The sequence below is a fragment of the Lepisma saccharinum genome, chromosome 10 (assembly GCF_977018435.1).
Source record: "Lepisma saccharinum chromosome 10, izLepSacc3.1, whole genome shotgun sequence".
In the NCBI taxonomy this organism is placed as follows: Eukaryota; Metazoa; Arthropoda; class Insecta; order Zygentoma; family Lepismatidae; genus Lepisma; species Lepisma saccharinum.
Window position 1 is genome coordinate 8,856,721 of NC_139238.1, and position 21,591 is coordinate 8,878,311.

Genomic DNA, 21,591 nt, shown 5'->3' on the forward strand with positions numbered 1-21,591 from the left:
ATGCTTGATGTCAGAGTCAAGAAATTAAGAAGTGATTTACAAGCTTTACAAACCACACTCAATGCCAGTCTTCAACTAGAAATTACAAATTTACAATCACATTGCATGGACCCTCTTCTTAAAATTGATTCTGAACTCAAATTGCTGCTTCAGAAATATACTGACCTGGCCACATTGGATAATTTTCAAAGTTTAGAAGAAGCTGTAGCAGCTCTTCAAGCCAAATTTAAGACCCAGGCCACCAACTCTGAGCAATTGAAACAACAATTGGAAGAGCAAATAAATAATGTCCAGGCACAGCTCCAAACAATTGTCAAAAGAATAAAATCACAAGAAGATTTTGATCTAGTGATTTCCACTCTAAAAGAACAGATTCAATCATTACAGATACCTAATCTGGACCCCTTGAACAATGCCATAGCCGAGGTTAAAGACAAAATTGACACACTTGAAAATTTTATGAAGAACTTGCCATCTTCTGATGCTTTGAGTGCAATAACTCGGAGTGTAGCCAACATTAAGCTGCAACTTGAAACATATGAAGATTTTGGAAAAATTCAAAGTACCATAACCCATCTTGAGGGTACAATAGCAGCAGTGCAAAGTGATTTGACAAATGTACAAGAATCTCTAGAATCCCGCCTTCCTGGGATTGTAGAGATTCTTGTAAGTGTCCAGCAACAGATCACAAAACTTGAAAACCTCAACACTGAATCTGAGCTATCTCATTTTCATCACTTGATCGATGATATCCAAACAAAGCTTGAAATGTTACAACAATCAACACCCACTCAGGCAGATATAGCCCTGCTCCAAAATGCTATGCGTGGTTTGGCTGATGCTTCTGAATTAAATAATGTGAAATTGGCACTTGAATCTTTGCAAAATACTGTATCAAATCTGCCTACATCACAGGAACTTAAAAATATTAAGAGAGCTGTGAATCGCATATTGAAATCAGAAGATATCAAGAATATCCAGACAGAGATCAAAAAACTTACTCAGACAGTGGCCACTCTACCAACTAATCAACATATTAATGAACTGCATGCCCTGTTTGAGGATATCAGAAGACAGGTCCATGATCTTACTGCTCAAAATTCAAAATTGGCAGTTGTTGAAAATTTACAGCAAATTGTAGCCAATATCAAGCAACAGCTAGGGACCATGGAATCTAATCAAGCAAATGCTCTGTCTGTTTTTGCCACCCAGCTACAAGAAATTGTGCAACAATACAAGAAACTTGTTGTGGACATAAAGATCAAGCCAGGCCATGATGATGTTGTTAGGACCATCAATGAGCACCTTGAATCTGTAACAAGTAGATTGCTTACAGCAGAAAAAGAAATAACAGGCATAATCGAGAATCCAAAACATACAGTAATTCTTGAATTGTACAGTATCCCCAACAAAGAATATGATTCACCATTTACACCAGGAGGCAAAATATATATGCTGTCCCCTGCACAATTTTATTACCAGTTTTTTGTTGGGGGCACACTTAGACCAATCAAAATCAAATATTGGCTACAACCACAGGCACACCACTACCCTACCTTATCAATAACAAATGCTGAAAACAAAGCAAAAATCACCAGTGTAGAATTAGAGGATTTTACAGACCCCAATACATTAGAAACATCTTATGTTGAAGATGATGGCGCTCTGGAATTTAATATACAAATAGGAGACAAATTATATTTAGAAAATCCTGTAGTATCAGCTGCTGAACACCCTATAGTTGCAATATTCTTGTTTACATATTATGTCTAGACAAATTATTGTTGATGAATTACACAGACAAGCCAGACATAATTATAAGAGACTGCCAGTAGTTACAAAAGGCATAGATGATTTATGGCAGAGCGACTTGATTGAGATGGCAAGTGGACAGCTGAAAAACTTAGACAAAATCAACAAGGGCTACAAGTATCTACTCACTGTAATAGACACATTTTCAAAATTTGCCTGGGCTGTGCCACTCAAATCCAAGACTGGAAAATGTGTTACAGAAGACTTCAGGACAATCATCAATCAGAGTGGAAGATCACCGCGCTATTTGCAAACAGATAATGGCAAAGAATTTTATAATTCTGTGTTCCAACAATTTATTAAAAGCCAGTCAATACAACATTACTCGAGTTACAGTGATCTCAAGGCCTCAATTGTAGAGAGATTCAACAAAACCCTAAAAAATCATATGTATAAACAATTTACACTTCAAGGTAATTATAAATGGCTTAATATTCTTCCAGAACTTCTACATAAATATAACAACTCTGTCCATTCCACAATCAACATGAAACCCTCTGAAGTAACTTCATCTGATGAGCAAAAATTGATCAGCACTGTTTATTATCCTAAATATCAGCCAACAACAAGAAAAGCCAAATACAAGGTGGGTGATCAAGTAAGAATCAGCAAATATAAGCACTTATTCAAAAGAGGCTTTACAAGAAACTGGAGCACTGAATTATTTACAGTGGTTCAAGTTAAACCTGGGACTCTTAACACATATATAATAAAAGATCACCGAGGAGAAATTCTCAAAGGCAGGTTCTATGAAGAAGAACTCACCAAAACTAAACAGCCTGACACATATCTCATAGAAAAAATCATCCGCAAAAAAGGCAACAAGTTACTTGTCAAATGGCTAGGACTTCCAGAACACAGCTGGATCGAGGCAAACAAAGTGATAATATGAACACCTGGGATGTTATAAAAAGGCTGCCAGAACCTGAACAGCAGATTAAGAGAAATGGCAAGTTGCTGCCTGATAATATTAGATGTCTTATTGTTGGGCCATCGGCTTGTGGTAAAACTACACTAATGATTGATAATTTTTTATTGGCACCCAACTGGTTAGACTGGAAAAACAGGCACTTGTATGTCTTCTCTAAGAGCTTGGAACAATTAAAATATCAGCAGCTGATGAAGCTATATGATGGACTGGATATAGCCACTTTTGAACCAGATGTTAAGCCACTCCATGAATGTCTCGATAATTCTGTTGTTGTGTTTGATGACATTATACTGGATAATCAAAACAAGGTTAGAAATTTCTTTACACAGGGCCGACACAAAAACATTGATTACTTCTACCTTGCACAGACTTTTTCAAAAATACCCAAACAGCTGATCCGAGACAACAGCAATTTTATATGTGTGTTTCATCAAGATCATACCAACCTCAAACATATACATGATGAATATGTAGGTGGGGACTTGAGCTACAATGATTTTTCCAAGTTTTGCAGTAGGTGCTGGAACCAGGACAGTTATGGGTTTGTCACAATTGATATGACAAGAAAACCCAATAGTGGCAAATACAGAAATAAAATTAACAATTTTCTAGACATTGAAACATATATAAATAAACATGAAAAGGCCAATCATTGATGATCTTAAATTAAGAGATTATCTTGTAAAAAGATTTAAGGGATGGAAATCAGAGAACCGAGGTTTTTATGAGCAACACAAGCGCACAGAACAGCCTATTATTGATGCTATTGGTGAATTAGGTAAAAATATCAAAACTGTTACAGAGCAAAATCAAAATTTGATCAAAGAGCTTGTACCTGTAGCTGTAAGGAACATATTAGATTATCCAATCACCCCACTTTCTAGTATTCATACACCTAGTCCTGTTGCTCCTCGAAGAATTGAAGCTACTCAGGATCCTATTGAATTGGGTCTTCTTGCTCAAAAATATTTAAGCACACCTAAAGACAACAAAGATGAGGTCTTTGGCTTATATGCTGACACAGAGCGTGATGGTAGCATCATACATAGAATTGGCAATTTCAGAGTAACATTTATGGGAGATGATCTGATTGTATATTCAGAATCTCATCTTGGAGAAAAAGGTGCTTTTGTTAAATATCCCGGCACACCTGGATTGTGGGAACTGATGACTAGGAAAAGGCCTGGCAGCTATACAGATCAAGATTATGAGCATTACAAAGAAATATTAATAAAATCAGATGCTCTATACCAGAACAATGATCCCACACAAAAAAGAGTCCAGTCTAGCAGTGGAGCAAAATATAACAACTTAATCAAGCCCATATGGTCACAGATCAAGACTGGCAGTGGAATCAAACATTACAACACCCTGCCCAAAGAATTTGTGTGGGTTGATGATGTCAGAAAACTTGTAGATAGGTTATTGGTGATAGCTGGGGAGGAAAATGCTGGCAACCACAATTTTTACAATGAAAAGGTTGGAAATATGGACATGATAAGCACAAAATTGTCTAATTTTATAGTAAATGACACTAAGGGGATTGGATATCTTATAAAAATTATTAATACTCTACCACCTAAATTTTGGAATATTTCTGAGGGTCGGGGGCTGGTTAATGACATTATAAACAAGCTGTCATTTGAACTACATATTCCAGGGTATCAGTATTGTGGTCCCGGTACAAAATTGGACCATAGATTAAACAGAGGGGACCCTGGTGTTAATCCCCTAGATGCTGCTTGTAGAAACCATGACATAGCATACAACACACATTCTGATCTTGACAAGAGACATGTTGCAGACAAGAAATTAGAAGAGGCTGCATTTTGTAGATTTGTAAGCAAAGATGCTTCTTTAAGTGAAAGAATAGCAGCATTGGGGACCACCATAGCTATGAACACCAAACAAAAACTGGGGTGGGGGTTGTGAATATATATATAATAAACCTAGGATGAAGGCCAAGGGTGTTATGTATCAGATACCTTATGCAGGTCTTAAATCTCTTAAAACTATTGATAGTCTTTTAACCAAAAAGCAGCGCAAGAAAAAAAATTCTTGTATTGCCAAGGGCCATGGTATGAAATTGTTACTTAGTACCCCCCAATTAAAAAAATTACAGCAATCTAGAAAAAATCACATGTGGATGGATTTATATTTACTATCCCGGCCATCTTAGCAGCACTTGGGGCTGTGGGGAGCTTGGCTGGGGGATCAGCTGCCATAGCAAAAACAGTAATAGATGCCAAGAAGAATAGGGCAGAATTAGATGAATTGAAGCGCCATAACCTGGCCATGGAGAAACAAGGCAAAGGTGTTAAGAGAGCCATGAATAAGTTTAAAAAAAACAAGAGCCGCTTACAAACCAAGATATTGAAGCTTTAATCAAGCCACTGGGCATCAAACATTTTAGAGGTGTGTACATGTCTGATTCTTTACCAGAACAACCACTCAACAAAGAGTGTGGCATTGTTAATTTGGATAAGTACAAAAATCAGAGCACTCACTGGATTTGTTATCTTAAATATTTAAAAAATGAGGCATTTGTGTTTGATTCATTTGGAGGTGTTCCACCTGAAAATTTAGTAAAATATCTAAAATCAGCTAATCTTTATTACAATAATGCCCGTGTTCAAAACTTCAAAGATGTTAATTGTGGACATTTGTGTTTATCTGTTCTTAGATATATGTCTCAAATAAATAAACCATCAATTGAAAATTTTCAAAAAGCCCTGTGGTATCTGAAACATCATGGGGGTATTCCATCTCACCAGCCAAAATTCAATATTGAAACTCAGATTACATGATGATATAGTGTATCCCAAAACAATAGCTCTCAGAGCATTTTATGGCATGTACTTGATCCCTAATATTACACACCACAACAACACAATTGCAGTAGGGGATCAAAAAATTGTCATCACTTCAGGGCAGTATAATCTATCTACTTTAAATGCTCAATTACCCAGAGGTATAGTATTAACTCAAAATTCTGTCACTCACAGAGTAGAGATTGTATCTGCTACAGAGACAGTGGATCTGGGTACTATAGGAGAGCTGTTAGGATTTGAGAACAACACAAAACTTGAAGCAGCCATCAAACACACTGCTATTAATATACCCAAATTCTTAGCCATAGAGACTCTGAATATTCACTGTAATGTGGCCGAGGGTATGATCACCAAATCAAATGGCATAGGCACTCAAAAACAAACTGACATCATTGCAACATTCAAACCTAACTCTGAATTCATGGAACCGATCATCTATACTCCATCCCCAACATTATATTTTCCTGTGTGCCATAATAGAATAGATTACATTGAGTTGATGGTCACTAATGAAAAAGAAGAATTAGTTGATTTTGCTGGAGCCACAACAACTGCTATCATAGAGATTAATATTTAAATAAAAATACATACAAAAAAATGGAAAATATTGAGAGTTATGAGCTACAATCATTCCCTCCAAACAGGAGGACCTTTGCAAATTTAAATCAACCCAACACAGAAATTGAGGTTGATCTTGATGTAGGGGATGGCTTTATACACCCCCACAGAGCAGATCTATACATCAAATTTGATGTTGTAAAGCTCGATGGTACAGATTATCCGGCAAATTCAAATATAAGATTGGTGGACAATTTTGTGCCACATCTGTTCTCTGAAATTGAGATCAGAAAGCATGGTGTTGTTATAAACAGAGTAGATTATCCCGGCATTACCTCCACAGCTTTGGCCACACTAAAATTATCCAAAACCGAGGCTTCTTACTACAAAATAGGTGGATTTGAGGCTGGTGATAAAATATTATCCAAGAGCCACACAGTGCTGTTCCCCATGCGCCTGTTGCCAGGATTCTTCTCAGATTACAAAGACATTATGTGGAAGGGTGGTTTAAGAATTACATTTAGAAGAGCTGCCAATGATAATAATGCTTTGATGAGGTACAGTGCAATAAACTCTACAGGGGAAGCTCTGCCTAATACCCTACCTGATGAAGGCAAGTGCCTTATTCAGACTATGGAGCTAAGAATCCAGGTTGTTGAGTATGAGGCCAGTTATGTTCTTAAATACAAAGCAGATATAATAAAAAATCCACAGGTTCCTTTACAATTTTATACATATTTATGTGTACAGAAGCCTGCCACTGGTACCTATTATGAGTTTGATGCTACAAATTCATTCTCCAGTATACAATATGACATGTCAGATTTTGTGGTGGTACTGTTTCAGACTGGAAGACACAATAATCAGGAAAAAAATTCAAGTAAATTTGATAGCTGCAACATCAAGAACATATATCTTAAAAATGGCAGAAATGAGGTATTTCCTAGAGAAAATTATAATTTAGACATGTCCAAGGATGATTTCCTTAAATTATATGAAGCATTTACAGCATACAAAAGGATCACTACTGGCAATACTGACATGTATTACACACCAGATGAATTCAAAGCACAGAGACCCATGTTTGTCATCAACACTTCAAAAAGAAAACAAGTTGTGGTTAATGATAGGACAAACATTAAAATTAACTGTGAATTCCACGATACACTCCCTGATGACACCATATGTAGTGTTATTCTCATAGGTGAAAAATCATATGTTTATGATATAAGAAATGAGAGAGTCACAGAGCAATTCTAGAAAGTCTCTGCATATTACATTGTTTTAGTACTAGATATATGAGTTGAGGCTGGTGTCCAATTAAAATATTGAGCATATTCCAGGTAGTAAGTATTTAAGCATATATTACATTATATTATTGTGTAAGCAAAAGCTCTTATGAGTATTTTTGGCTTAGTTTTAAGTGTAGTCAAAACAATATCAAGGGGGGCATATTTTTGACAAGTTTATGGACAACAAACTGAGAGATGTAGCTTTTACACACATGGGCAAATCTGTCTGAGGGGAGTTCTTCATTTCTACACTAGAATTCAAAATTCTTTAGATTTAAATATGTACACACATGGCCGATTGGGCTATATGCCCTTTTTGACATAGTTTTAAGTGTAGGCAAATCTGTCTATTGAGGGTTCTTCTTTTCTACACTAGAATTCAGAATTCTTAGAATTAAGAGCATATCACACTTGAAGAAATGGGGAATAAGGGCATCTTGGCATAGTTTTAAGTGTAGGCAAATCGGGCTGTTTAATCAAATAACCTCTACTTTTGTACAATTTTTGTGCTTATATTATATACTTTCATACTACTAGTTGTTATCAGTAAATTAATCAATCTATCCAACAATAAAGTAAGGCATTTAAGTCAGACAAAGATAGTACTGAAGAATTTCGTTTTCCTTTGCAGTGTATGTTCCAGTCGTGGTACATAACGTGTGATTTCCACTTCTACCTCCTGGCGCCTCTGGTGGTGTATCCTCTGTGGAGATGGCCGACGAAAGGGAAACTTATTGCAGGCGCCTTGCTCTTCGTAACGATACTTATTCCCTTTGTAATAACTTATGCTTGGCGGTTGGACGCTGTTCTCCTCTTGTTCATGGAGTAAGTATGGCTATTACTTAAATAATACTATTACTAGGATCAAAAATAGCATCTTTTGTTTCAAACTTATTTTTAGATTTGTTTTAAACCATGATTTTTCTTTAATGCTGACTTTTTTTGTTGTATTTCATTTAATTGTATTAATTTGATGTGATTTGTTTGAATAAATTGATTTGGTTGAGGTTTCCAGCAAAAAGAATGAAGGATATTTCCTACTAAATTTGGTTATTTTGACTCAAGGTACAATTTGTTCAGAATTACTGAAAAATTGTGTTAGTAAATTATCATGTGCTTAACAATGTGTGTACAGTCACTGGCAACAAAGATGGGATATCTACATCCTGAAATACTGGTTTCTCTGCAAGGCGTGTTGTCTAACTCTTCAGGAACTTCAATATCAACTTTTCAATAGGAAATTCTGCTATCGGAGAAGACCGAGGCAACATTGCAGGAATGGTAGTACTTCAGAATCTAAGTGTTCCATTTCTATTGCCGGTGATTGTACATTGTTTTTCCAATAACTAGGGCCTGGATTTTCATGATTTAGCATATTTTCTTTGGTAAGGGTGATGTGTTCCCTAATAGAACATAATATATAGACGTTCATATTATGAAGAAACTAATTGAATTAAGGAGCTATTGAAGGGCATAGTTTGGCATATTTGGCCTTTTCTACATGATAGAGCATACTTTGTTGAATTTTCGGTCATATTCAGCATATTTTCGATTTTTCAAGAAATATACAGTCATTTTCGAAGTGGATTCGTTCTTACTCCCATGCTCACTCGAGGTTTGTTTTTTGTACTGCAGCAAAATCTTTTCATTTTTATTGAAAATTTACAGAAAATATTCATTGTGCACTCCCAACTCATGGCGCATAAAGTGAACTAAAAATAGTACGTATGTGAAAATATTTCAGCATATATTAGATATTTATGTTTGAAAACAGTCCAGTTATAAGGGCATATTTTGTAAAATTTTAGGTTATGAGAGCATATTTTATTTGGCATATTTTGGTGATTTTTAGGTAATAAAAATCCTAGTCCTACCAATAACATATTATTCCAATCATGCACAGAAAAATATATTGTTTTTTAATTTACAAAACATGCTTGATTAAGTGTTTTGCTAACCATAAACGAAAATTTTCGTAGCTAGACTCGCTCTCTTATCTGTAGGCTCGATGAAACTAATCCGACTCTAGAGTTCCATTATGTCCACATATACTGGAAATACATGTTTCACAAGGCTTACTTTGTCTTACATTTCAGCACCTTGAAAGATCCGAGGTTGGACAGAACCTTCAGGTCGGTTTACATCACTACACATACGAGGGCGGCAACGTACCTCATGGGAATCATATCTGCGTATGTCGTTCACAGCACCAACTTGCAAAAAGTCAAAATGTCAAAGGTGAGTCTAAGCATGTACTGCATAGTAATTCTTTAACTGACGATGCATGTATTATACCAGGGCTGAGAAATGTTCTCGCGATCTATTTAAGGAAAATTCAAATTTCCGATCGTTAAAGCCGTTGGGCAAGTTCCGTCTTGTCGTTAACCGTGCTTCTTGCATAAAGCTGACGTTACGTTATTTCAACAGATTTCCGGTGGATTCCAGTGTCAGCGGAGTTTGAAGATCCGCTGAAGGCCGCCGGTGTAATATGCTTTTAAGAAATGATTCCAGCGCTTCAGCGAAGTGTTTAGTCTATTGTGTTATGACGCCAGGGGTTCCGGGTTCGAGTCCTGATACGGAATAATGTGTACTTCTTACTTTAATTTCACATTACAATTTTTTCTGCTGTGAACATACTGTACACTGTATTATTTATTTCAATTATTATTCTTAAGCACTTTTTCTTCTTATCTTATTCTATATTGTTGGCTTATATTCTGGCTTATATTCTGGCAACACTGCTGAAATTTTCTGTTTTCCAAAGTAGTAGTAATAGTACATTTTCATATATGCTCTTCAGATACTAAGACATAACTGAAATATTCTGGAATATGCTAAACATTTTTTAAAAAATCAGAAATGCCAAACTACGAATCTTTAAATATAACCTACATTATTTTTTATGAGTTTTTATTTTTTTCCCCCTTTTCAAAATTTGTACGATATAGATATCGTCTGGACCCAGAGCCGCTATAATCCTCTGTACGGTTGTGTGTTGTCCTGTGTTCTGTCCATATATATTCTGAGTGCCCCTTTACTGCCTCAGCTTTTAACAAGGGTAAAGAGATTTTATGTCTAGGAGACACGTTTTGATTTAATTATGGTAAGGGGCTCGCACCATACAACGTGACGGGTGCACCCAAAATTTTCATTTTGTTCAATCATTCAATGCTTTTATCGCCCATATGTTAGTACAGTGCGTACATTTTAAAACCGGCCCTGAGCACAAATATGAGAAATGTTGCAATATAGGGATCTGCGCATTTAGTACCTTACAACAAATGTTGGAAATGACGTCCTTCTTGCCGTATACACATGTCCAGACGGTTTGCCATATTCCTAGCAACTTTATGGAGCACTTGTACGGTGATGTGATGCTTCAGCTCTTGTAAGGTGTGTGGATTATGTCTGTAAACAGTTTGTTTTATAAAAAAAAAACATAGGAAGTAGTCCGGACTTGAGAGATCAGGAGATCTGGCGGGCCATAGTCCTTGTGAAATAACCCATCACCAAAATTTCCCTCAGACAAACACGCAATGCAGTAGGGAAAGGGAAGGGGTGCAAGAATTGAACAACAAGATACAAAAATATACACAAACAAACATTTGTTGTAAGGTAGTAATTGCGCAGATCACTGTATTGTAAGATTTCTCATATTTATGCTCGGGACCGGTTTTAAAATGTACGCACTGTATTAGGATGTGATTTTGGAGCCAAGGTGGTCCATTATGTATGGTGTCTGACTGGCTTGCCTGAGACCCGGGTTCGTTTCCCAGGGTGGTTGATTTCAGGCAGACAATTTTGCAAGCAGTGTCCCTTTGTAGAGTAGTTCTGGGGTTCACCAAGCCTCTAAGAAATGGGTACCTGCGGGCAAGCCTGAACTTGGTGCTTATTATATCATCTGCACAAAATGGCCGGTATCGTGAATGTGTGAAGCCACGCATCCACATCCTCCAATATGCCCTCATGGCATGTTGGATTGTGCAGGCTGTGGCGTGCTCAAGAGGGAGTTGATGGGGTCTACTTCCCCCTTTGGCCTGGTTTTCCTAAAGAAGAATGCCAAGGGCAGGAGAAGATAACAAAAAGAAAACTGAGAAATAATACAAAAGTACAAGTACACCACCCCCTTTCGAAAATCCTGAGCACGCCGCTGTGTCCAATTAGGATATAATTTTACTGCAGGACTGTTCTACAAACGCACATCGATAACAAAGTTTTGGATCCAGAATAGTCTCCCTCTTAAATTCTTTTATGGAAATTGTATCAAAAATCAATACTTTATTTGCTAATTTCGTGCGTATTTAAGAAAAAAAACATTAAAACAAGAATATCGTTTCAGTTGAAAGTGATTGCAATGTGGGGCATGGCTTATTCTCTAGCCATCGGCTGCATGGTTAGCGCTTTCTTCTTCTACCAAGAGAATGAACCATCCAGTCCTTTGGAGTCAGCACTCTACGCCGCCTTGCATCGTGTCGGATGGGCCCTAGCGCTCGGCGTTGGATTGGTCACAGGATTCATATACCAGGACCGTAAGTAAACTTCTGTTGCTTTGGGGGAGGGGAGATTCAGACAATGTCCCTGCACATAGCAGCTCTAGGGTTCACGCAGCCTCTTCTAAATCTGCCCTTGAGAGCACTCTGGAGGGAGCGTGGTGCTGATCAATTCACTTCCAACCATAGCCGAGGTCCCTTATCCTCGTCCAATCAGGGAACGGATTTATACAGGGTTGATAAAGGTCCAGGGACCCATAATTTCTAATGGGTTCTAATTGGGTTCCGTTGCAGGACCGGAAGCCTCTTTTCTTGCACAATTTAAATTCGGTCCAAGTTGTATTAACTTGTTTCGTTAAAAAAAGGGTCCTGGTTGGTATTTAAATTGAGCCGGAATAAAGTTTCCTGGACCGAATTGAAATACTTTACTGATAGAAAGATTGTTTACGGTCCACAACCCATTTACGCTTGCTGATTTTCTCTCCTGGACCGGAATTGAATTTATTTAAAATTCCTGGACCTTTAACAACCTTAGATTTTTATATGTAAATAGGCTACATGAAGATGCTAAAAATCAATGTTTTTTTTGTATTATCTTCAAGAATCATGGTATATAAGCTAGAAGAATGCTAATTTTATTTTCCATATTTTTTTGCATATATTAGCTTTTAGTACATATTGAAGTTATTTTTACAAACAATTTACATGTTTTCAACATTTTCCGACATATGTGCAATATTCATGCTTTTACTACATTTTTTCTTCTTGTATTCAATACGTAAGGTTTTCTGTTCATCTGTATTCTGGTCGATTTGTACTCTATTTTAGATCTTGACAATATACATTGCATGTGTCATTCTAAAATGCTTGTCAACATTAATCTCATTCTTGCAGTGGATGGAGAATAATGCGTTATGTGTGTTTTGGCTTAATATAAACTGCTGTAGTTAGGAAAAACTTTGTACATAGAGTATAAGTATTCTCAATAAATATTCATCATACATTGTGATCAAAATATTGCTTTTTTTTTACAGCAATCATTCACGGTATCCTAAAGTGGAAACCATTTATTCCTCTGAGTCGGTTAACATACTGTGCGTTCCTGGTTCATGGCGCTGTGCAGTTACAGACTGTTGGTATATTGAGAAGCCCATATTACTACACTCGATACAAGCTGGTAAGTAGCTACACTGAAATTTTAATGAAGGTAATTATCATTAGAGCTCTGAAGTTCATAACCTAAAATACAGGGTGTCCCAATAAAATGTACTCACTTTGAATGAGTATAACGTCAGTGCTGATCAAGATACAGTTCATTTTCAAAATTTAAAATAACCTACAGACATCAGTAATTTTCTTTTTCAAACGCCTATTTTCAAACTGATGACCGTCCTTGTCCAGGCACTTTTGGAAAACCGAAGAAATGGAATCGCAAACATCAATAATTATTTCGTTCGGTGTTTGGGAGCATTCTCGTTCAATGGGTGCTTCGATTCGTCGACTCTTGCTGATTTTGTACCGTAAACTTTATCTTTCATGCATCCCTACACAAAATGTCTAGTGGTGTGAGGTCTGGTGAACGCGGAGGCTATTCTTCCCAACCTCTCCATCCAATCTGTCTCTTCGGCGCATTTCTCCAAGTACCACTCATAAATCTGCATGGATTCTTCTTTAAATGTTACTCTTCCGATGCCAGAGCTTCAAAACTAAATGTACACGTGATTGTGATATTTCTGTTAACGTGTGTATACATTTTTTACGGGACACCCTGTATCTAAAATCGTAACCTGTGAAATTATTAAAAATGACCTAAAAATTTATAGAAATAACCAAAAAATAATTTTCGCTCTTGAAATTAAAGTGATTTTTCATAATTTCAAGACAGTAGTTGAATATTTTGATAGAAACCCGTTGTTTGGTGGTTTAAACTACCTCTTTATTTTCACTTCAAGGTTACATAAAATACACCACAAGGTTTTTGTGTATGCTATTTACCTCCTTTCAGAGCCTTGCATGATACATTAGTCGTTCACCATCTGAGAATGCAGTTATATTTTTGGCATGCATATTTTTTTTTTCAAGTTGTAACTAATTTTACTTTAAAACCACAGATTAAAGCGATAATAGTGCAAGCAAGGGAAACATAAAGTATTTAAGTTTGCTGGAGGAAAAATAAATTTACCACAAATAATTATGTAATCCATTGCCAAAGATTTCAGTTAAAATAATATTGTGTTTTGCATGGCGTAACTTGCTAAAAACACCACATTAGGAAATTGATGTATGTAAACTATGCTAGCAATTTAATTAATTTAAAATTCGCGAAACAACAGGGGAGGAGCAAGAAGAAAGCTGAAAAATGATTTGAAAATGCAAAAAAACTGGCAAAAATGCTGAAAAATGAAAAAAAAATTCTGGTTCTAACTGCAGGGAAACATACTGCAGTCATGTTTAGCATGGTCTTCCGAGGCCCAGAAAAAAATATGAGTTTTCATCAGTTTCCTAGCCCTAGAGATTAAGCTCTGTTCCCTGCTAGGTGCATCCGCTTTGCCCTCTACATGCAATTCCTCTCACGTGTTCATTCGTCTCGTCTCTCTGCTACATAGATCCCTGGGACAGAGTATGCACAAAACCCAATAAAATCGAAAAACATTATTGTCCAGCATTGCTGTGCATGAAATGACATGTTAATCACATTTTGTGTTCATACTAAGTCTTGGAATAATGTAAATGTAGTATTTTAAGTGCATTTTTTAACGTTTTTCACTGATTTCACGACATTTTATGCATATTCAGTTTAAATAAATACCACGAGAATCGTTTTTTTTGCTCCATGAATTAAATGTATTCGTTACCTTTCTGGTAAATGTTGATTTTTTTTATATAGCTAGTAATTACAAATTGTGTACATAGTGACAGGTACTACACAAATTGTTATATCAGAACCAAGGTGAATAAAAATCATGATTTTTTTTTTAGAAAATCATTTTAGATTATTTTTTTAATTTAAATCGATTTTTTTAATGACACACTTAAAAATTGCTTGTATGGTTTTTGGCAACCATACATTTTAATAGAAAGGCTTTTTTCTGAAAATGGCCTTGTAAAATATTTGAACAATTTGATTAAAGCAAATGAAAAGTTATATGCAAATATACATTTTTCTGTTTCTGATATTATATATGTTTTAACCTACTATGGAAATGTTTGTTGAGTGTGCTAATGAAACTTTAATAATTTCAGTAACTTTTATTCCAGTGGAAATAAAACATTCTGTATGTACTCTATAATTGTAACTTATAATATTTTTTTTATACTCTTTGTAGCTGACTTTTGGCATTTCTTAATAATAGTTTGCAAAATATCAGCTGGCATATTTTTTTTTTACAGTTTAATAATAATTACACTATTTACGGTTTAATATGATTAGTGTTTTGTATAATATTCCACACAAAATGTTTGCTACTTTTGGTAAATGATGAGAAATTTAAGTGTGTTAGCAGTTTACATATTACATTTTCTTTCGCATGAGCCTCACCCCACCAGTACATATATTTTGTTTGCTTTCTTTTCCTTTCGTAGCGCCTCATTAACACCATTCAAAGATTACGAGATTCATGTACTTGCACCAAAAGTAATTCTGATATGAACAAAATCCTTATGTATATTACTCTACGAATTAATTCCCTAATGTGATTTTAATCGCGATTTAATGTACTTGTTATAATTCATTGTTTTCTTTTCATTTCAGTTTGCGCAAACTTTTGGTGATATTGGAGTCACATTCGTTATAGCTCTCCTGTTATGCCTGATGTTCGAGTCTCCAGTACGAGGATTGGAAAACATATTTCTCAGAAAACGTAAGTTATTAATATATAGTATTCATTTCTTTATATTCTGACTTTACATCGAAATATAAGTGATAGTGGTTGATTTTACACACACATATTTTGCTCTTAGGGAGCTTTCAGACCGAAGCGACGTGCGACACATGTCGCTTCGTTTGGGAACATGCAAATAAACAGCAACGTTTCACAACGTAGCGGCGTGACAGACCACACAAGCCTGCGTTCGATTGGTGACAGGTGAAAAACGACACGTGACAAGAGACGTGACGATTTCACACAGAGGCGACACGTGCCACGTTCACCGCGCATACGCGAACAACAGACCGAGGCGACACGGTGCACAGTAGTGATAAATTATAAGTTTTATGCTATTATGTGACGTTGAGCCAGCGACACCAATAAAATTTCAAATTATTGCTCTATCTTTGCTCCATAGATGGCAGGGTAAGCGTCTTCCTGTTGCTCTTATGTTTTGAAGATCAGCCGTCAGTTAGCTGTGAAAATTAATCTTATGAATTGTGAGAAAATAACAGATGGCCTAAAATTTTTGTTAGTAACTGCATATACGGGACGTTCCCATAAATTACGGAAAGATGTTCACAGTTTGACATAGATTCACTGTTACTACTCATATTTATTATTATTTCAATTACAAGGAACAAATATATTTAGGCTAATTATTTCGGGGGATGTGAATCATATCCGTGCGTTCTATAGTATAAGTAGAGGAAGTGCCCGGGTTGAACGTCCTCTTGTGGTGAGCTGAAGTGGTGAGCAGTGTTGCCAACTCCTCACTCGAAAAAATCACCAAGGTTTTTTTGTTTTTGGGTCTAACCTAACCTAAAGCAAGGAGCTGGCAACCTTGCTTGAGGTATTTTTTGCAGTGTTGCCAACTCCTCACTCGAAAAAATCACCAAGGTTTTTTTTTTGGGTCTAACCTAGCCTAAAAGCAAGGAGCTGTCAACCTTGCTTGAGGCTTGCCTTACAGTGCATAAAGCAAGGTTGCCAACCTACTGGTATTTTTGCCATAGCCTTTTACAAGAAAAAAAAAAGAGAAAGGGAAGAGTTAAACAACCGACAGCTTACCCACAGCCTTTTTTGCTCTAACCTAACCTAAAGCAAGGAGCTGGCAACTTTGATTGTGCAATCAACCCGGTTGACCGCCCTCAAGTGGAGATCAGTGTTGCCAACTCCTCACTCGAAAAAAAAATCACCAAGGTTTTTTTGCTCTAACCTAACCTAAAGCAAGGAGCTGACAATTTTGCTTGTGCAATCAACCCGGTTGACCGCCCTCAAGTAAAAATCAGCGTTGCCAACTCCTCACTCGAAAAAAAAATCACCATGGTTTTTTTTTTTGGTCTAACCTAGCCTAAAGCAAGGAGCTGACAACTTTGCTTGAGGCTTGCCTTACAGCGCATAAAGCAATTTTTGCCAACCTGCACACACTAAACAAGGAGAGCCGACAACAAATATGTACTGCCGTAAAAGAAAGAGAGATGGGTGGATGGTAATATAGTATGTGTGTGCGTGTGCGCGTATAATATGTAGCATTATTAACTAGAGTGTGTTGGCAATTTACTTACAACTAAAAAAAAAAATAGAGATGTCAACTTTGCTGTAAGATGAAAAAAGAGAGAGAGATTTATGGCTGGCAAGAGTAATGAGCGAATGCGCCATATCGTAATTTTCCAACTCCGTATATCGTGACCTTTGTAAACCTCTCTCGGGGGGAATATTGTAACACAAACAAACAAACAAAATAATAATGGTTGTTTTTTAGAATGCCTGGCCCCTATAACCTCGCCAGGGTGCGTGGTGCCCAACCAAAAATGTAAAAGTTTTCTAACGGCTGCGGTTATAGATTACCGCACCTCTGTAGAGTTTCACGTGTTTTTTTTTTCCCCCAAACTTCCATGAAACCCTACAGAGGACCTCCGTAATGCATGCAACGTGTACTAACGACTCTAGTGTTATTTGATGTTGTGATATTTTTGGATATAGAGTTTTATTGTGAGATATAGATAAAAATAATTATGTTTATTATAATATTTTCTTGATGAAGATGGAGAATATGTGTGTGTTACAAATAAAGTTGCATGCTTTTTTCTAGTGTGTGTGTATGTGTTTTTGATGTTTCGACAGCATCTGAAACGATAAAAAAAAATTTATTGTTAATTTTCACGTGTAAAAAAACAACAACAAATTTTTTTGTGCAAATTTTCTGATTGTCTCGTGCTATAGTGCAAAAAAGATATTGTAGCTGATAGCTAATGAAATTGATATTTGTAACTGATCTGAACTAGTGAAATTCGTATTGTGCCATTGCAACTGATTGTGCTAGTGCAGAAAATTTCTTATTTTGCAAGAAAATAGATGATAAAAAACTTGTTAAAACTGCTCTGTGACCCTCTCGTTCTTCACGTCGTAGGCGAAGGACTTCTCTGCAATCAGGATGACACTGCATAGGGTATCCTCGGGCAAGGCATCGTGGAACTCGCAGACGACCTTGATGTTGGTTCGATCGTTGACCACAACCTTCTTTCTCTTAGATGTGTTGATGACGGTCATGGGTCTCCGTGCTTTGAACTCGCTGGGCGTGTAGTACATGTCCACGTTTCCCTCGGTCACGCGTTTGTAAGCCGAAAATGCTTCGTAAAGTTTGAGGTAATCGTTTTTGGTCACGTCGAGGTTGTAATTCTCGCGCGGGAACACTTCGTTCCTACCGTTCTTCAGATAAACGTTCTTGATCTTGCAGTCGTCGAACTTGCTGGAATCTTTTTCCTGATTCTTGTCCCTCCCGGTCTGAAAGAGCACTACGACGAAATCTGGCATGTCGAACTGTATGTTGTTGAACTGCGTCGTCACGTCGAATTCCATGTGACTTCCCGACGCCATCTTCTGCACGCACTGGTAAGCGTGAAAGTGAATGAACACCTGCGGACTTTTCAAGATCTCCGCTTTGTACTTGAGGGCGTAGTTCGTTTCGTATTCCACCACCGGCATTCTCAATTCCATGCTCCGGATGACGCATTTCGCTGCTTCGGGTAAAGTGTTGGGCAGCGACGTGGTGCCGTCCGGACCTAAAGTAGCGTATCGCATCAGTGCGTCGTTGTCGTTGGCCGCTCTTCGAAACGTGATCCTCAGTCCTCCCTTCCACATGATCTCCTTGTAGTCCGAGAAGAAACCAGGCAGCAGACGCATGGGAAAGAGCACCGTGTGACTTTTCGTCGATATTTTGGTTCCTGCTTCGAATCCTCCCGCCTGATAGTATGCTGCATCCGTTTTGGATAATTTCAACGTTCCCACTGCCGTCGACGTGATGCCTGGATAATCTATTCTGTCGATGACGGTGTTGTGTTTCCTCACCTCCACCTGCGAGAACAGGTGAGGCACGAAGTTGTCTACGAGTATCAAGTTTGCTGCTGCGGGAAACGTGTCTCCGCTTTCTTTCTTCACCACGTCGAATTGAAGGTAGAGGTCCGCTCTGTGAGGATGAACGAACCCATCCCCTACGTCCACATCGTATTCGATCTCCCTGTTCGCCTCGTTAAGATTGGCGAACGTGCGACGGTTGGGAGGGAAAGATTGCAATTCGTAACTTTCGATTTGCTCCATTTTACATGTATGGTTATTTATTATACGTTGATCTCCACGATGGCAGTAGTTGTTGCACCTGCGAAATCCACCACGTCTCCTTTCTCGTTCGTCACCACCAACTCTATGTCGTCTATGCGGTTGCGACATACTGGAAAATAGATCGGCGAAGAGGGCGTGTAGATGATCGGTTCCATGAACTCGGAACTGGGTTTGAACGTGGCGATGATTCCCGTCTGCTTGTGACTTCCCAGTAATCCGTCCGAGGATTTCGTGATCATGCCTTCCGCCACGTTGCAGTGTACGTTCAGAGTCTCTATGGCCAAGAATTTAGGAATGTTGGTTGCTACGTGCTTGATGCCAGCTTCGAGTTTGGTGTCGTTCTCGAAACCTAAAAGTTCTCCCATGGTGCCCAGGTCCACGGTCTCCGTCGCGGATAGGATTTCCACTCTGTGCGTGACCGAATTTTGAGAAAGATACGTGCCTTTGGGTAATTGAGCTTGCAAAGTAGAAAGATTGTATTGTCCTGGCGTGACGACGATGTGTTCGCTTCCGACGCTAATTTTGTTGTTGTGCTGGGTGACGTTAGGTATGAGGTACATGCTGTAGAATGCACGCAGAGCCACGGATTTAGGATAGACGATGCCGTCGTGCAGCGTGAGTTTCAAGATTGAAGATTCGCTCGTGAGATGGAACACGCCCATCCTAGTGATGCTGTTTGAGGTTCCACAATGCTTTCTGGAAATCCTCGATCGTAGGGTTATTTATTTTAGAGAGAAACGCGAGCACGGAGAGGCAGAGATGACCGCAGTTCACGTCTCCGAAATCTTGAATGCGTTCGTCGTTGTAGTATATGGAGGTTTTGTTCGTCTTCAGATAATGAATTAAATTTGTAGGTGGAACACCTCCGAAAGAATCGAAAACGAATGCTTTATCATCATTTTTGTGGTAACATATCCAATGCGTGCCTGGATTTTCTTGACCGTCCAAGTTGACTACTCCGCATTCTCTTCTTTTGACGCTTGAAGGTAGCGAGTCGGACATGAAAACTCCTCTGAAGTGTTTGATTTGTAACGGTTCGATCAGAGATTCAATGTCTCGGTTGGTGAGTGCTTCTGTTTCTTTTTTTTAAACTTCTTCATCACGCCCTTCCCTTTCTTCTCCATGGCCAGGTTGTGACGTTTCTGTTCTTCCAACTCGGCCTTGTTCTTCTTCGAGTCGATGACGGTTTTCGCGATGGCGGCGCTTCCGCCGGCCAAACTTCCAACGGCCCCCAATGCTGCCAGGATGGCCGGGATGCTGAATATGAAGCCTCCGATCTTTTGCTGTTTCCGCGAACGCTGCAATCTTTTCAATTGAGGTGTGCTGAGCAGCAATTTCATTCCGTGTCCTTTCGACAAGCAAGAACGTTTCTTCTCGCGTTGTTTCTTGGTGAGTAACCCATCGAGGGCACCTAGATTTTTTAGATTGGAGTATGGTATCTGGTACACGACACCCTTGGGCTTCATGTTGATGCTCTATGTGTTATTTTCACGGTATGTTATTTATATATATATTCTGAGATTTTTTCTTGTGTAGTTTTTTTACGGTATGTTATTTATATATTTTCAAGGCCTCGCAGTCGTTACACAAATTCTATTACGTGCTTCGTTTTCTTGCCAAGAAGTTCCTTTGTCCCCTTGTACACGATTTGAGTTTTGTTCTCGATTAAAATAGATAGCTTCTCGTCGGATAACATGTTAGCGTATCGATCTGGTAAAAATAGACTGTATTGTGCGTTGAGCAACAGGCGTACCTTGGGACCATACTGGGTAGAAACGATTGAACCGGAAGTTATCGTGTAAGGTTTGTCGACTTCCAATTCCTGAATTTTTACATACTCGACTGACAAATTTAGCATTTGTTTTAATGCTTGGAGATCACTTATTTTTTCGGTCGTCATATCAAAAAAAATTTCAGAGTGTTAGAGAGAAATTTAATTGCTTTTTTTTCACGATGTGTGTTATTTATATATACCGAAGATTATTTTTTTTTCACGATGTGTGTTATTTATATATCAAGTTTTTTTTTTTTTTGGCACGTATATATATTATTATTTTTTTAACAGAGGAAGAAAGTTCGTGCTTCGGAAAACGCGAGGATGTGCGTAGTGATATCATCCTTCTCCTGCATAGACTTGTACCAATCATCAGTATACTGTCTTCTTCCCTGCATCGCCTCGTACAGTTCGTCCGA

The 21,591-nt window shown here is 37.8% G+C and overlaps 1 protein-coding gene across 1 annotated transcript in view; it reads left to right on the plus strand.

Annotated features, from left to right (window-relative positions):
* LOC145993746 (nose resistant to fluoxetine protein 6-like) overlaps nt 1–21,591 on the plus strand; it is a 79,178-nt gene that overhangs the window by 44,849 nt on the left and 12,738 nt on the right. The window contains exons 8-12 of the mRNA XM_083129498.1: nt 8,056–8,249; nt 9,521–9,662; nt 11,764–11,953; nt 12,949–13,091; nt 15,666–15,774. Coding sequence (XP_082985624.1) covers nt 8,056–8,249; nt 9,521–9,662; nt 11,764–11,953; nt 12,949–13,091; nt 15,666–15,774 — 778 coding nt within the window. The remainder of the gene's footprint in view (nt 1–8,055; nt 8,250–9,520; nt 9,663–11,763; nt 11,954–12,948; nt 13,092–15,665; nt 15,775–21,591) is intronic.